General features: G+C 36.2%; 1 protein-coding gene across 1 annotated transcript in view; it reads right to left on the minus strand.

The window, feature by feature from the left end:
- Positions 1-18,082, minus strand: part of LOC150077418 (putative vesicular glutamate transporter eat-4) — a 39,555-nt gene that overhangs the window by 8,491 nt on the left and 12,982 nt on the right. Inside the window, exons 3-9 of the mRNA XM_090386110.1 lie at positions 16,130-16,251; positions 13,219-13,336; positions 12,748-12,835; positions 11,889-11,963; positions 10,439-10,566; positions 10,016-10,165; positions 8,456-8,585 (exon numbers count right to left, since the gene is read on the minus strand). Coding sequence (XP_090242236.1) covers positions 8,456-8,585; positions 10,016-10,165; positions 10,439-10,566; positions 11,889-11,963; positions 12,748-12,835; positions 13,219-13,336; positions 16,130-16,251 — 811 coding nt within the window. The remainder of the gene's footprint in view (positions 1-8,455; positions 8,586-10,015; positions 10,166-10,438; positions 10,567-11,888; positions 11,964-12,747; positions 12,836-13,218; positions 13,337-16,129; positions 16,252-18,082) is intronic.

Here is an 18,082-nt window from a genome sequence, read left to right on the forward strand (position 1 = left end):
GAATTTGCAGTTGATGTAAAGATTGGTAGAGTAGTTAATGATCAGGTGTTTGAGGTGTTTAAGGCTCTGAGAGACATAAGCAAAATGAATGAGGAAGAAATTTTCATAGTTATAAATTATTCTAGAATAAGGTGCCATAATTTCAAGTTATTTAGATGTTTAGACTGGATTGCAGGAAGTTTTATTTTTGTCAGCGAGTTATAAATTACTGGAATAAGTTACCTACATGGGTGGTAGAGGGTGACAGTTTGGGAAAATTCAAAGGTAAGCTGAATAATTAGGGAGGAGGGAAACACATAGGTTGTCTATTTCCTTTTCTCTTATTATGTTTTTTTATTCGTATTATTTTATTTATTATTATTTTTTTTTGGCTAGTGCAGCATAAGCCATCGGCTTCCTTGCGCCATGTGGCCATTGCTAATACTAATCACCGCCAAGCATAGACTTCAGGAATGATCAGAAAAATGGCAGCTATGCTTTAATCCAGCAAAGTGTAAGTATTGCCCCTGGGGAAGAATAATCCCAAAAATAACTTATACACTTGGCGGAGTTGAACTAAAGCCGGTAGTGGATGAAAGGGACCTGGGTATTACGATACAGTCAGACATGAAGTTCTCCGAGCATTGTAGACTGGTTGCAAGGAAGCGGTCTGCACAGTAGCACATAAAATATAAAAAGACCCTGGTTCAAATTCCGTCGACGACGCGAGGAACTTTAATGAGCTTTATTCACACCGTGGCTGAGTTAGTCAGTCTCAGGAGCAGATAGCAAGATTCTTTTCCCTAGAAACTAGGGTTTATTGTCAAGCCAAACAGAGAAATCGACCATACAACGCACGCAATTAAGAGACATAAGACACACAGCACGGCAGATGAATTTAGTTATTCGTATGGCCTAAAAATAATAGTTTAGGTTATTTTTTTTTTGGTTGCAAGGAAGGCCCATGATGTCCTATCGATGAATTATCAAACAATTGCTAGTAGAAATAAGGACGTCATAATCCCATTATATAAGGCCACACTTGGAACACTGTGTTCAAGTATGGAGACTGCACCTAAATAAAGACGTTGTTCTTCTTGAAAGGGTCCAAAGACGGATAACTCGCCTGGTGACATCGGAAAGAGGGCATCCTTATGAAGAAAGACTTCGAACATGTGGGTTGCAGAGCTTGGAAACTAGGCATCTTAGAGAAGACTTGATTGAGGTGTTTAAGGCTCTGAGAGGCATCAGTAAAATGAATGAGAACGAAATTTTTACGATTATAAATGATTCTAGAACTAGGGGACATAATTTAAAGTTTAGACTGGATTGCAGGAAGTTTTATTTTAGCCAGCGAGTTATAAATTATTGGAATAAGTTGCCTATATGGGTGGTACAGGCTGACAGTTTGGGGAAATTCAAAGGTCAGCTCGATAATTACCTACGGGAGGAAGGAAACGCATAGGCTGTCTACGCTTATTTCATTAATGGTTGACGAATCTCATGATATCATATGTTTAGTTGAAACGTGGATGCAGGAATCTCTACAGGATATTTTCCTACTGCCGAAGAATCTCAGCCACACCCCATACATGACATCAATAATTAATCGTAGAGCTGGTGGGACAGCAATAACTTTAAAATCCAGTATTAAAGTTTTGAACACATACAACTCTAATACCTTCAACTTTGAGGGAATTTCCCTACTAATCCAAGTTAAGGATGCTCTGCTTCAAATTTATAATATTTATATTCCGCCTGGACCTGCTGATGACATCATTAATGAAGTAATAACCTGAATGCCTCAAACTAACATCACCATAATGGGCGACTTTAACCTTCCCTTGCCCAAATATCATTTACAAATAAATGAAGTTGCTGTCCGACTCATTTTTAGTTCTGGAGCTAAAAAAATCAATGTGTTCCTGTTACAAGAGGTAATCAAGCGCTTGGTCTTGTATACGCTAATTTTCCACTGCAAGAAAAACTTAGCAGCAACATTACATTTAAATCTGACCACAAAAGTACAGAACTGCAAGCAACAGGTCCTTGAGGTTGTCACAGACATTCTCTCAGATATGCCAGACAAGCTGTATTTGCTACCTGGGAGTCTAAAACGCTGATGGAACTGATATTCGGGTGACACTCAAGTCAAGTGGACCCAATTTCGGCGAAGTCCGGACGGTCTGTGACAGCCAAATCCTCTGCTTGCACCTTAACGATGGTGGGACTGTTAGTAATCCTGGGTATAACCTCCATGCACAAGTACATAGTGGGTGACCACCCAGGTGTAAACCAACGTAAGCAGGGGTCGAGGTGTGGCGCACACACCACATGGAGGGACGCCGACCCTCTATGTTACCAGGCAGTACTAGGTGGTAGAGCCGACCGGGCTAGCCAGGTGGGTAAAGCGCCTGCCTAGCAACCCAAAGGTCGCGGGTTCGAATCCCGTCTCGGGCTTGGATCAAAGTAATGCAAAACCCTTGGGAGGTGCATTATGGCCACAGAAGCCGATGCGCCAATAACTACCAAATAAAAAAAAAAATAGGTGGTAGATGACTCTCATCAACCGGTGAAATACCACCACTTTGCTTATTGGAGGCTTGAAGTGGTGGAACCCATGTTTAGCCTACAGAGCTAAGTTCCGGTAAACCTTTACCCATCTCTTCCATCATGCAGCATGACTGATGACTTTTGAGGTTATGATGAACGTCATGGCGAGATCCAATATTCCTTACATTTCGAGGGTACAACTCTAAAACGGTGTTCGCAGGCCGGCCGCTAGTTAGTACACTGGACCGAACCTATTGGTAACTCTCTAGGAGGCTTCCAGATCAGCTAGTGTATAATCTTGCTACCTCTACTCTGCCAGATAGTGACTGGAGGGATTCCAAGTAGTGTGTATGCGGGGAGCATTGTCGAGGCCACGTTATGTCAAGGAGCTGGGTATATTATTACCACGTGTACGCCATATCCAAAAATTTCATTACTTCATTCAGCATGTCCCACTCACTTTTTCTTACCATTGAATACACCATGAATTGTCAAACTAATAGAGCAAGCTTATCTGCGAAAAGATCCAAACCTCCCAAGCACTCCCTAATTCATTTCACAAATATACGTGGTCTCAATTCTAATCTCAACGATGTCCATTTCCACTTGCAGTCTGCCAAACCCCATGTACTTTTTCTGACAGAATCTCAGTTATCGGTTGATTCAACTACTGCTCATCTCAGATGCCCAAATTATTCGCTGTATGATTCCTTTCGACTCAAAGGTGGTACTTGTGCATACGTTCGTTCTGATATTCCCTGTCAGAGACTTGGCAATTTGGAATCCCCTCTCTTTGATCTTCTCTGGCTTAAAATCTCTCTACCTTATTGTGTCAAATTCACCTGTTGTCTCTACCGTTCTCCCAACTCCACTAATCACTTGGAACTCTTTGACTTCCTCTTCTTGCAACTTGACTTTCTCCAGTCCAACTTTCCCAACAGTGAGATAATTTTACTTGGTGATTTTAATGTTCACAACTCCAGCTGGCTTCCATTTTCTAGTCACACCAACCCAGCAGGTCGAGATGCTGAGGCTTTTGCAATTACTAATGACCTAGCACAGATTGTTCATTTACCTACAAGAATACCGGACAATCCTAATCATACAGCCAATACGCTTGATCTTTTTCTCACAAAAAACCCTTCTAAGTACACGGTCGAAGTGACAGCTCCTTTAGGCACTTCAGATCACAACTTGGTGATTGTCTCTTCTCCAATGGAACCTTTATCTCATGGCTATTCCCAACCTCGTGTTGTTTGGCATTACAAGAATGCAAAATGGGATGACCTGCGAGACTTCTTTTCTGCTTTTCCTTGGTTGGATTACTGTTTCAAAACTTCTGATGTCAACGTTTGCTCAGATCGTGTCAGTGAAATTATTCTAGCAGGAATGGAATCCTTTATCCCACACTCCACTTTAAATCTCGTCCTTTATCTAAACCTTGGTTTTCCAATAAATGTGCTAAGGCTGTCCAAGAGAAGAATGTTGCATATCGTAATTGGCTTGTTTCTAATTCTTCAGTTTCATTTTCTGCCTACACCAAAGCTCGCAACAATTGTAAAGCAGTTATTAATCAGTCCAAACTAGAGTTTGAACAGGCTAAGAGTAGAAAACCTGCTTCTTGCCCTAATGGTAGCCGAGCATTCTGGTCTCTTGCCAAAGCTATTGGCCGCAACTTTTGCCCATTTTTGCTCCCACCTCTGTCAAAACCAGATGGTTCTGTTGTCACTTCAGCCAAGGATAAAGCTGACCTGCTAGCATCTCATTTTTCTTCCAGCTCGTGTATTAATGATCTTGGTAAAACACCTCCCACCATTCCCAACACGCTCCATTCAATGCCTCCTGTGGTCTTCCGTCAAAAGGATATCAGAAGGATTTTTATGAATCTTGATGCTAAGAAAGCTCCAGGTCCTGATGGTATTTCTCCACTTGTTCTCAAAACCTGTGTTCCTGAACTTACTTCTATTCTTTGCCGCCTTTTTTCACTTTCTTATTCCAAAGGTGTTTTTCCTTCTGCTTGGAAATTTGCTCATATCCAGCCAGTTCCTAAGAAGGGTAACAAATCCCTCCCATCCAATTATCGTCCCATTGCAATTACTTCTACTCTTTCTAAAGTAATGGAGAAATCAATTAACCGCCAATCTACCTAGAAATAAGCTACCTAGAAACCTTCTGTCTGATCAACGATCGCCAGTATGTATTCCGTCAGTGTCGATCCACTGGGGATATTCTGGCTTATGTTACCCATTTATGGACTAATTCAATGGAATGGTTCGGTGAAACACAAGTAGTTGCTCTTGACATCTCAAAGGCTTTTGATCGTGTTTGGCATAAAGGTCTTCTAAACAAGCTTCCATCTTATGGTTTGCCAACTGTATTTAGTAATTGGTTATCCAGTTTTCTCTCTGATCGCTCAATGAGGGTGATGGTATATGGCTCTCTGTCTTCTAACTTCTCCACTAATGCTGGTGTCCCCCAAGGTTCAGTTCTTTCCCCCACTCTTTTCCTCTTGTATATTAATGACCTTCTTCCATTGACTGGAAATCCTATCCATAGTTTTGCCGATGATAGCACATTGCATTCCACTTTCCATTTTGAGAAACCTTGTCCTGCTCAATCAGCTTCAACTTCTCGAAAATCTGCTACCAATACCTGAAATACCGATCTTCAGGTAATTCTCCAGTGGGGCAAAGACAACTTAGTTGATTTCAACCCTTCTAAAACTCAGCCTTGTCTTATATCTCGCAAAAAGGATTCTTCTGCTCCTATACTTATCTTTAGTGACACTCCGATTTCTACGCAAAATGATATCTCTTTTGGGGATTACCCTGACTTCTAATCTCTCTTGGCACAAGCACATTACAAATATTGCTTCCTCTGCATCTATGAAACTTGGTTTTCTCTTTCACTCTCGGCGTTACTTTTCTTCCAAACAGCTGCTCACTCTGTATAAATCGCAAATCCGCCTTGCCATGGAATATTGTTCCCACATCTGGAGTGGTACCCCCAAAAACTCTCTCTCAGACTTCTTAATTCCATTCAGAAGGCAGTTAGGTTAATTAATGATTCATCTCTAACAGAGTCTCTCCACTCGCTTTCTCATAGACGTACTGTTTCTGCTGCATGCCTCTTCTACAGATACTTCCATGGGCACTGTTCTTCTGAATTGGCTTCTATAATTCCCGCTCTCTCTTTCAAAACAGTCCGAACAAGTGCCGCCACCAGCCAACATCCATTTACTGTCCAACTTCAAACCCACAGAACCAACTTTTCATCTTCCTCATTTATTCATTCAACTGCCGTTTTCTGGAAGAACCTTCCTTCATACGTATTTCCTGAAAATTACAGTCTACAGAAGTTCAAGTCCAATGTCAACAAATATCTTCTTTTGTCTTCTCAACCTCCAACCCAAGCACGGTACTAAGTACTATAGGTTCTAATACCTCTCGTGTTTGGGGTTCACATAAAAAAAAAAAAAAAAAAACAATTTGCTGCGAGAATCCTCGTCTCCCTCTGGAAATCACTAAAAGAATATCATTAATTAAATTCCTTCAGAAAGAAAAGTTTTTGCAGCTCTTAAAATACTACCCATGGGATTCTCTTAAAAATATTCCTATACAGAACGCCACCTTTCTTCTTATAAAATGGCTGAATCAACTGAAAACAGAGTCGGCATCCAAACGTGTTAGAATATCTTCTCACTCCAAACCTTGGTTCAAATCCCACCTGAAACCATACTTTAAAAGAAAGCAAAAATACCACAGACTGTGGAAGAAATACGGCACTTCATCAGCAAAAGTAAAATATAAAAAGAGCAGAGCATTTGTTTCAACTCATAAAAAAAATTCAGTCATACAAAAATTATGTTATGTCCACGCTAAAGCACAACAAAAGAGCACTTTCTACAAAAACAACAGCTACATTACAGCATGATCTAGTTTTTGAATGGATAAGATGCAATATGGAAACAAGCAATTCAGACATTTGCACTGAAGGTATACAAAACAAATTTATAGCACTCAATTCTTATGAACAAGCAGACAACGTGCAACGTGATGTGTCTGCTGGTCAAACCCTGCTAATTAACCAACTTGTTAACAAGAATACAGTTCAGCGTGCAGTTAACCAATTACGCCTTGATAGTAGTGAAGGCCCTGACGGCATCCCTGGTTTTATTATTAGATTGTCCTGCGTATACATCATTGATTCGTTAGTGCATATCATTTCCAGGTGCATTTCCCAGCCATTCCTTCCAAGACAATGGAAAACTTTGAGGGTTACGCTGATTCCTAAAAAAACTTGCAGAAATAACCATCTCGGCCATCGACCAATTGTTGTTTCGCCAATAATTACTAAAATTATTGAAAAAATCATGCTCCCATATCTTCAACATGCTATCTTCGCTAATGCATCTGTCAATATGCATTTTGGTCCTAGAGGGCGCTCCACAACAAGCCTAGCTGACACCATTGTATGCATCCAAACTGCGTTTAAAGATAAGGCACAATGCAATGTATTTTATTTTGACATCAAAGGTGCTTTCGACAACAGATCTCAAAAAAGCTTTTCAAATACTAAAAAATCATTTTCTCGTTGACACAATGATTATTTCCTATCTTCAATACAGCCTAAATCTCAGACTTCTCCTCTTCCCCACTAGTACTGACAATATTCTCGTCACAACCTCAACAGACATTCCTCAAGGAGCCAATACAGTACTATAGTTTCAGCATTTCTTCAACCACTTCTACAAGAAAATCCAAATCTACTGGCATATGCCGATGATTTAAAGTTATTTATAATCTCCAAAGCCAGTGATGATATTCGCAAAGTTATCAATGATGCGAATTCGCAGATTTGTGAAATCATCAAGTATCTAAAAGATCTCAATATGACTATAAATGCAATCAAATCTGCTCAAATTACTTATTCTCTTCAGAAACAACCCGACCACATAGAAATAAAAATTGCAGATGTCCCAATCCTAAATGTTTACGCTTACAAAGACCTTGGAGTTGTTTTTGATAAAAATTTCTCCTTTAATGCCCACTATTTATATGTTGCTCAAAAAGCAAAATGGTTAATCAAACAAGAAACAGCAGCGATTCAAGACAGAAAAACAGTCGTTAAGCATGTTCAGAGATGCATCTTTTCCATTCTGTCCTATGCTTCCGAAATCTGGTCTGATGCTAATCAAGTAACCATCGAGAAATTCCTTGTCCTAGAATATCCTTGTCCCTCAATAGTAAGCTTCGTTTTCCCCATACAATATCCAGGCAACGTCTTTATGAAAACCTAAAAACAAAGCCTCTGCAACAGACGATCAACGAGTCTGGAGTCATGCCTCTTGCAAAGTTAATCACTTCTGCATGTGATTCACCAAAATTAGCCAATATAATAGCTGTCCCCAACAGGGAAAATTCAGGAAACCAGTAATTTAAATCCAACCTCTCCAGGCTCAAAAAAATGGACAGAATGTTTCCCAATGCATCCCTTTACCTCATAAATCACCATAACATTGATCGCAACAGGTTAATCAACTCTGAAGCCTACAGGAGTCAGATCTCCAATAAAATGAAGAAAAATAATTCAACCCAGTAATTGCAACTGAAAGCCAAATGTCATATTCTGCAAATTCTTTTTTTAATTCATAACTATAATTCCTAGTCATTGTTAATGTCTATATGAAATCTGCTATGTACATATATTCGATTATTTTATGTCATTTACCTTTGTATTATTACCTGCCCCTAGCCATGTGCTGTGATGGGCTTGATGTATTTGCAATAAATTAATATTTATTTATTTGTTTATTTATGTGGCCATTTCAAATACTAATATTAACTCCACATAATTTAGATATGCGCATGAAAAAACTTCATTTGTCTTAAGAATTTGAAATAGTTTTTAAAAGGAAACCTACCTAAACAAGTGAAAATCTTTCGGATTTTCGTTGCAGAGATATTCTTGCTAATAAAGTAATCACACAAATAACCAACAGCTGGCGTGATTAAAGTACCACTTGCAAAAGGCACAACAGACAGAATACACAGCTGGAAAAAAAGTTAAATAATTGTCAAACTGAAATTACATCAAGATGTTTCTATGACATAACAGAAATTATGTTGTTGAAATATTTGTATAGAATAACAATACCTAAGATAAAATTTTTATTCTCTTCTCATGGACAGCAAATATGGTCAAATGAGTTTAAAACTACAGTGATTTACAAGCATTTATCATTTTTTTTTTTTTGTTGTGACCAAGGTATGGGCAACTCTGTACTTTTACGCTCAACCGAAAAAAAAATAATAAAATAAAAAGAAAAACACCGACATTTTTTTTTATGTAAAAACATCTTTGGCAATACCTACTAAATTTTTCGGACAGACGTAATATTGATTGGTAACGAAAATGTGAGACGGAAGTTATGTCATTTCCGTCTCGCATTTGATGTCACTTCCTAGATGATGCTATTGACGCTAACTCAGACACTAACGTTAATTCGGTAGAGTAAGTAGCAGGCGTGAGCATAAAACGCTACGTCTTTCATAACTTCTAGTTGTTCAATTTTAAAAATTTAACCAGTTTTGATTTGATTTCGTCGTTTACTATAGAATTGTGAAAAGTGTTGAAAATACAATTTCAAGTGTACGTTTCCTAAGGATGTTTTCACATAAAATAAAACATCTTTCGTGCGTACAGGGTATAAACGCTATTTTTCTTTTTCTTTTTTTGTGGCCCATCAGAAAGTGTACACTTTCTCTTTTGGGGGTTCATTTCATTTAATTTTGTTAATTTTATTTTATTCTTAATTTTTTTTTCTGTCTTTGCATGAAGAATAAAATCAATTTTATTCTTCACGCAAAATTCACGTGGAAAAAGAACGAGTTACACACATGTTAATAAAGAATGCTTGCTACTTCACTATAGTTACTGCGCATGATATGATGCACGCGTCGTATTTCATGAAAAAAAAAATTCTTAACTGCTGTCATTCATAACAGAAAATAGGAACGTTTAACATTGCTCACTAAATTCGCAATAAAATGAACTCAATGAAATAAAGAATGCGAATGATAAATAATAATTACATGATTTACAATATGTTTTTGGAAAATAAAAGTACACACGCTATTTTCACTTAAAAGTAAAGTGGAAAAAAACTCATTTAACCATTTGAGTATTACCCCGGGTTTTCTCGAATTCGCTGTACATGGAAATATTATTACACCGAATTCATCATAGAAAACCATGTAATGTTATTTTTATATCTGCAATTACTGTAAATAAAGAGGTTAAAATAAAGATAGATAAAATAAATATCTAACTTTATATAAAATAAAGATAAATAGAGGTTAAACTGGATATCCAGTTTAAAGGAAACAAGAAGGAAATCTGAAAATTGGAGTTTAAAGATTTTAAAATCGAATTACTTCACTAAACTGAATTGAAGATTTATTTTTTTTTTTCTTGTATTTACCTTGGTATCTTGGTGAAGTTGCAGGAGGATATTTTCTGCTCTTACTGCATAAACAGAAATGACGAAGTAAGTAAATCCTTGGCAGAAGTCAGCAATGACTATGGCGTACACTGCCTTAGACGAAAAAATATTTCCCCATGGGATTGATTTCTAAAAAAAGGATTGTAATCTGATTAAATTCAGTAGAAATCTAGGGAGAAAGCATAATTATGCAGCTATTCATAAAACTATTTCTTAGTTATTCGTAAATGTATTAAAAGAATATTTTAGATGCACAAAACTGCTAAGTACCTTATAATAGAGCTAAGCTCGTTATCGAATTTCTTTTTGTATTCGATACTTTGATGCTATCGCTTTAGGAGTGTACATTAAAATACTAATTGAACGATGTACAGTTTTATCATACGAAATATAAGTTGTCACCTGATTTGCATCTTGCTCCAGCTTTGGATAAACTACTTGTTTTTCCTCATTGGTGAGAGTTGAATAAACTGAAGGTTTCTCGTGAGCCAGCCAAAGACATACAATACACCAAAGGACACCAATTGATCCTGTAGAGGGAATATTGTTTGTGGGATTAAATTCCTGTAGACCAGATCAGTATTAAATTTATACCAAAATGTTATAAGCAAAATGCGATCTTAAACTTTGATATTATGTAATAATATATTTATGTTGACATTATACATTCATACATATATGTACGTCGTTTATCTAATTTTTATTTATAAACTGTCTAATATATATTATTTTTATTCCGAGATAGCGAAAATCATTTTTTTGGAATTCGAAAACTTAAAAAGTCCCTTTGTGATGTCTGAAATATTAACAAAATTTTAAAGAGGTATATAAAATCCGCCGCCCCCATCGTTGTTGTTGTTATTTGGTTTTTAGGAGCATTAGCAACTAAGGCCATGCCCCCCTCGTATAAAGTAAATGTGCTTTTTAGAATGATTTCGTATAAGCTAAGTTGAGACTCTTCACATGTGGCGAAAGGCTGCATAAATAACTTATGCAGCCTTAAAAGAACCTTACAATTTAACCGGACGAACACACAAATTTGCTGTTTTTATTATATTATCTGTAAAGTTTTCGAGGCGCATTAGGAGAATTAATTTTACCACTAATGACACTGTGGTATCACAGTCAAGTGCTTCCAAATAATTTGACAGCCCACCTGGAGGAATCAGATCCATATCCACTATTCAGAAGAGTTAGAATCCTCTGTTATTCAATTAAAAGAGAATATTAGACCAAATATCCTATGGGATAGCAATTTACTGGGTAATTTTATCCTTATCAACACAAAACTATTTGGAGTTAGGGGTAATGATTCAGCTTCAAAGATTTTTTATTTCCCTGCAATATGAACTCTACTTTGCTGACCTAGCTTCGAGACTTCGATAACTTCGTTAGCATCATGAAAGAGACACGTTCGCAAATACCTGTTTAGTGTCCAAAAATCTGAAAGTCGATCTACGACATTAGAAGAATTAAAATGTTCTAAGATTTCAAATTAAAGTGTGCAATAATGTCAGTAATTTCAAGACACAATGTGGCCTAACATTCTCATACTTAAATAAAGCTCCTTTATTGAACACATGACGTCTTTATGTTCTGATACTAAGAATCATTTCATTTTCCAGAAGACTTCAACCAAGGTCACTATTTGTTCCTTCATTTTTCTTTAAAAAATGAAGATTTTTTAATAATCTTAAAAATTTTAAGATTTTATTCTCCCCATATTCAGGTCTGTTCAAGAAGTGGGAGGAACCAACTTCTTCAATGGACTTCTATATATAGGGACCGATCAGTGAGCCAATTAAATCAATGCACATAATATTTCTTATAATATAGTAATGCAGATACTTACCATAAACATAAAATCCTATTTCCCATTTCACGAAGATGCTGAGATAAGCGCCCAAACCCATGCCAAAGAATCGACCTAAAACAATATTTGATAAAGTTAGAAAATTACGCAGATCCAAGTATAATAAGAAAAGTTAGACATGCGGTAAGTTACAGAAACTGTTTCTTCTATAAAACAGAAACAGATTGACTAATCATATCATTTATAGTATCTTATGTAGGGAGGCACCTGAACGTTAGTTCAAATCCACCTTGGTGCACTGTAATGAGTACAGAACTCGGTAAAAGGCCAGAAATGTGTGTAATGTTATGTTACGTAATAGTTATTCACATTAGTTGTCACCTAACGACTTAAATGAAGGCTAAAAAAATTATTTTGAACATTATTTATAATATTCAAGCGCTCGTATTTATCTTATATTATTTAGTATTATTTAAATAGTGCAATAATTATATTAACGAATTTTTTTTACTAACTCATTGCTAAGAGAAATAATAAACTGTTTAACAATTATTCCATGTAATTATAGCAACAGTTATTTCAAATGTATGATGTTAAAATAATATTTAATTCTACAATGCAAAATCGTTCTATCTTTAAACAAATTATTATCGAAATTAAAGCAATAAAGGATAATCGAGTAGATTAATAAATAAAATGCATTATTAGAAGATATTTTATTCAATTAAAGTGCTAAATACATTATAAACAACCAAGCTATTGTAAAAATCAAGATATTTTTAAAATGCCAAATAAATTAATAAAATTAAAATCTGTTTTTCATTTTCATCGCTTTTATAATGGTTTGCACCAATTATATTTTAAATAAGTTAATTTCAATATCGTATAAGACCTTTACCTGATATTCCTGTAGTTAAAAAACTTGTTTGAACTTGCCCATCATTATTTTTCCCAAAGATACCAAGGATGGCTGGCGATGTCATTCCCTGCCAACAGTGAAATGATTAGTTAATTCATTTAATCAAGCATTCAATTTTAAGTATGCCACATAATTGAAGTTTTAGTTTTTACAAAGAAGTTATTAAAATGTGTTTTTTTAAGAATGGACGTACCATCTGAAAACTGTAACATTACACATGAACTGTACAACGGATGTAACTAATATAAATTGCCAATCGATAGTAACGTGAAATTAGAGCGAAATTTGAAGTATTTCTCAAAGATTACACCTTGCTAATTCTCCACATTGGGATATACCAATTTAACACAATACTCAAGGTACAATGGCATCTACAAAAGATAAACGATAATGGAAACACAGGTAAGATAAAGTAGTGTTCAAAATTGCTTACTGTTGCACCATACTTACCAAAAACATCCCTATGAAGGCTAGGAGAAGCAAAGCATAGATGTCCTTCGAGTAGGAAATCACGAACGGGTAAATTATACTTAGAACAGACGCACTGCCTACCGCTATTTGATATATTCTGGAACCCACCAATAAACAAAATGAGAACGTTAAAATACATTTAAGCAAACTTTATTATACAACACAAGGTAAATATATTAAAAATAGAAATAATAAAATAAACTTTAAGAAAGTATGGAAATATTTCGTTGTCACCTATTGGCTTGATTCTGTAGCCAGGCAACATTTACCAATGGCAGAATAATTTCCCAATTATTCGCCCACCAAACTTTTTTAACTTCGCGGTTACTACAGTAATTACGATAGCCGTCCTCCCACACCGTGTGGAAGAGGCCCGAGTTCGAAGCCCATATCAACAGAAAGAACTTTTATCGGTTTTTAACACAGTGTGGCCGAGTTAGCTAATTTCGAGAGTGAATTTCATGGATTTATCTCCCGGAACGTAGGGGGAAGGGGGTGTTGTTCAGAAAACCGACCGAAGGAATCACGCAATTGGGATAGCTCCTGTCTTCAGCCAATCGATTTTCCGGATACCTGTACGGTCATCTCACAGATTTCGAACATGGTCACTAGAAGTTGTACCAAACAGCATGAACTTAAAATCTAAATTCGCAATCGGCCAAGCAAGATGTAGGGAATAATTTCGACATTTTATTCAAATTTTAGCAGAGCATTTCATTCAGTCCCTCTTGAGAGATTTAGCTGACAGCTAAATAGGATTAACATGTTGGGACTACAGGAAAGATTCTAAAATGGACTGCTCGATGGCTGCAAGGCAGAAGGCAGATGGTTTTGATCAATGGATATTCTTCTGACAACATCAGAAGTAGATTCCCCGAAGGATCGGGTCATCAGCCATGTTGTTTCTCATTTTCATAAACGTCATCGAAGATCGGATAAAGGGAATGATGCCAAAATTTGCGGAATAATGCTTAAAGATTGAGAGAGTCATTAATGATCTGGAAATTGCAATGTGGGCAGACATGAAGTTTTCTGAGAAGTGTAAACAGGAGACAAAACTCCATGGTGTCCTATCGATGGTCTTTCGAACATTATCCTGTAGAAATAGAAAGGTTATAATCCCTATGTATAAGGCAACTGTAAGACCTCATTTGGAATACTGTGTCCGTGTATGGAGACCTAATCTAGAAAACACAATGAGCTTCTTGAAAGGGGCTCAAAGACTGGACAACTCGCATGATAAGATCGGCAAATGGGCGACCCTACGAAGAATGACTTCGATTATGTGGGCTACAGCGCTTGGCAACCTTAGAGGGGGGGGGGGCCTGGTGGAGGTTTATAAGGCTCTAAGTGGAGTTAGTAAAATGAATGAGTGAGGAATTTTCACTTTTATAAAGAATTCTACAACGAGGGGCTATAAATTCACATTACAGGGGAAGAGCTTTGGACTAGATTGTAGGAAGTTTTCTTTTAGCCAGCGATTTATTGAACACTGGAACAGTTGCCTCCGCAAGTAATTGAGATTGACAGTGTGAAGAAATTCAAAGGTCAACTGGATGAGGATAAAGGTCAACCGATATGAGAAGGGAAGCGCTAATTTGTATTTTTATTATTTGTATTTTATTATCTACTTTTTTTCTTTCTTTCTTTCTTTTTTTTTTTTGGTTAGTGCTGCAAAAGCCTGTCGCTTCCCTCCACTACTATATTGCTGTACTAATCGAGTACTAAAGCTAGTCTGTTCTTCACATGTGTATCCCATAACATAACCTAACCTAACATAATGAATGTTTCGTGAACGATGATAATGACCGGTTGTGTTCATGACCGGTTATTCACAGTAGAACGATTAACTCAACTTCAGTTGAAAAGGGCGGTCAGACATTTCTTGAGTAGACGACGGGACTTGAACCTGGGCCCAAATGATTAAGCCGATATACTAACAAGTATTTCCTATCGTAATTGAATTATTATACAATATTTTGCTAATATTACAAATATATGGGTATATATAAATCATGGTCATGCCCTCTCTATAACGTTGTTCATTATGTTTGCAATTTTAACTTAACTGCTAATAATAATCTTCTGAATCAAAAATCTCAGCTGGGTTCATTGCTATAAGAATCCCTTGAAGCCTAGAAGTTTCTCCTCTTAGACTTTCTCTGTTGCCTTGTTAAAGATAATTGCCCCTTTCATGCGTCTTATTTAATGACTGTTTCCAGAATGATCATTTTGTGACTGTAATCTTTCTTATAACGCATTTTAATGAGAGCACTTACAGCAAATTACATGCGGGAGAGCTTCTCGCATCTAACTGCTCATTCTCCAAGAATTAACTCCTTCATTTCTTTGCACAGTAAAACTTCTGGCTAAACTAGCTGTAAATCTTTGGTAGATTTTCTTTCTATTTGCAGACAATAAAGATCAATATATAGTCAAAAACTAAAATGAAAAACATGTGTGTGATGGATGAAATAATTTTACACATAATTAAAAAAGGCTAATTACATGCAGCTATAATAAGACAAGATTCAAAAACTGGTGCCTCTACCTTCTAAGAGTTTTAAGCGTCCTTTAAATAAATTTAGGATCATTTTTTAAATAATTCTAAGAGAAATTTTAAATATGGCTCGTCGTACTCTGTGGTATTATATTTTTAAATAAAACAGCATGGTTAGAGTTATTTCAAATGAGTATCCAGGCAACTCATGTCATAAGGATTTAAAGATGCTTATTATGCTAAATTTTCTCATGAACTGTAAAGCTTAGTTTAAATATAAAACTGTAATTCAAAATTGACATTCGTATTTAGTATAAAAAATATTCAACTTCTTAACAAAGACTCATCTGTTATTATTAGATTAAATTCTTTATTCCTTGGGCCGCTTACCTTCCAGGATTATATTTCGCTGCAATGATTCCACTTGGTAAACACCCGCAAAGATAACCAGTTAGTAAGGCAGTAAGCATCTGACCTCCTTCAATATATGTCTTATTTACTAGTAGAGGATACTGCATGAAAGAGAGATGTTATGAGATATCGAGAATGTTACTAATAAATAGAAGTAAATTCAACATGGCATATTTAACAATGTTTTAACAGTAATTTATTTAGGCTAAAGACACAACGAACAATCGCTATTTAAGTAATGGCGATTGTTCATCTATTTGTACAATTGCAGGCAATGTAAAGCGCAAAGACCAGAGAACACCATTTTTTGGTTGTTTTAGAAAAAAATAAAAAATACAAGGATTGACAATTAAGTTCCAGAAGTAATATAATAATACTTAAAGAAAGCCAGATATTAGAATGACCACGCATTAGACATTAGAATGACAGTGCAGAATGAAAAGATATTTAAAAAAAAAACCTTGAAAGATTTCTTTTAAAGTCGAACAGGTTTAAGTTAAAAGTAACTTTTAAGGTTGATCAAGTTACGTAGCTACGCACTTGTGAAATCGCTTGTAGGACTTCAGAAATGTTTCTAATCATATTTGGACTGACCTCACCAATTCTTTTTATGTCCTTTGCACCATAAAATCGGCGTTCTTTCAGCACGGATTTGGCTTTAGAGATGAAGAATCCCGGTGAGATAAACCAGTGTTATAAAGGGCGCGATTTAGTTACAAAGTTCCTCCCTTTTTCCAAAACCTCCTTGATAATCAGACAGTCAATCCAGTCGGTGTACGAATTTTGAACTTTCCTGGGATTCGAAGTATTGAACATCCAGAGCGATCGTTATGTTCCAAATCCTAGCAGAAACATGCAGAGGTAGAGCATCCATCAGTTAGTACAGTGACAATACCTTGAAGAACAAGACAGCAGTAATATGACGGAGTGTAAGAGTCTTAAGAAATGCAAGCGACTTTGTAGATGGATGAACTAGGTCAGCTGTCAAGGCTATCCGTATCACATCCTACTTTCTTTGACATGCATGCAATGCACTCCGTCCTGGAACTGCCTCCCTTTGGACGTATTTCTTAAACATTATTAGGTTCTAATACCTTCCTTGTTTGAGTTTTTCATAAAAAAATGTCGAATCATTGTATTTAAATTAGTACAATTACAAGACATTGACGAAAAACAGTTATTGATGGATAATACAAGTAAACAATCTTTATTGTACAGGCAACGTTAAGTACCATAGTACCATTCTACCAACAACGCCAGGGGAATGTTAAAAAGCAGATGTCAGTATATTTGTACAGGCATGTAGTTCCAGCAAAACTGTTGTGAAATAGATTTTAACTCGACTTTTTTTTATTAACCCATTTTTTTCTGGATGTTGCTTACTTGTATCAAAGATTAATACTCTACTCTGTACAGAAGTTAAACATTGTTAATTAATCTGATATAGGATTATTTCCTATTTACTTTTCTTTCATTTACAAATCACTTATGGTGTGAAAAAGCTAAGGTCAGAATCAGAATATCCAAATCCATAAAGTTCAAATGCAAATACACAGAACTTTTTTGAAAATGTGTTATATAATGTTAATATTTGTTCCGAATATTAAAGGAACTAATGTTGGAGATCCACTCTTTTCTCCTTTGTATTAATGACTTTTTCTTACTGACTAGCCATCCTCCCCAAGATTTTGCCAACAGCAACATTACATTCCGCTTTTCCCAATTTAAGGAGAAATCTTGCTCAAACACTTCAATTTCTCAAATACCCATCACGGATTTCCTAAAATGCTTATCTCCAGTGTGAAGGAGAAACCTTAATTTGGCTTCAGTCCTTTTAAAATGCAGTGCTGTCATATTTTTCACCAAAAGGAGTCTGCTGTTCTCCCATGCTGGTCTTCGATACCGCTTGCATTTCTAAACAGCATCACGTAT

This window comes from Mastigoproctus giganteus, chromosome 12, assembly GCF_048544385.1.
Source record: "Mastigoproctus giganteus isolate SK-2022 chromosome 12, ASM4854438v1, whole genome shotgun sequence".
NCBI lineage: Eukaryota > Metazoa > Arthropoda > Arachnida > Uropygi > Thelyphonidae > Mastigoproctus > Mastigoproctus giganteus.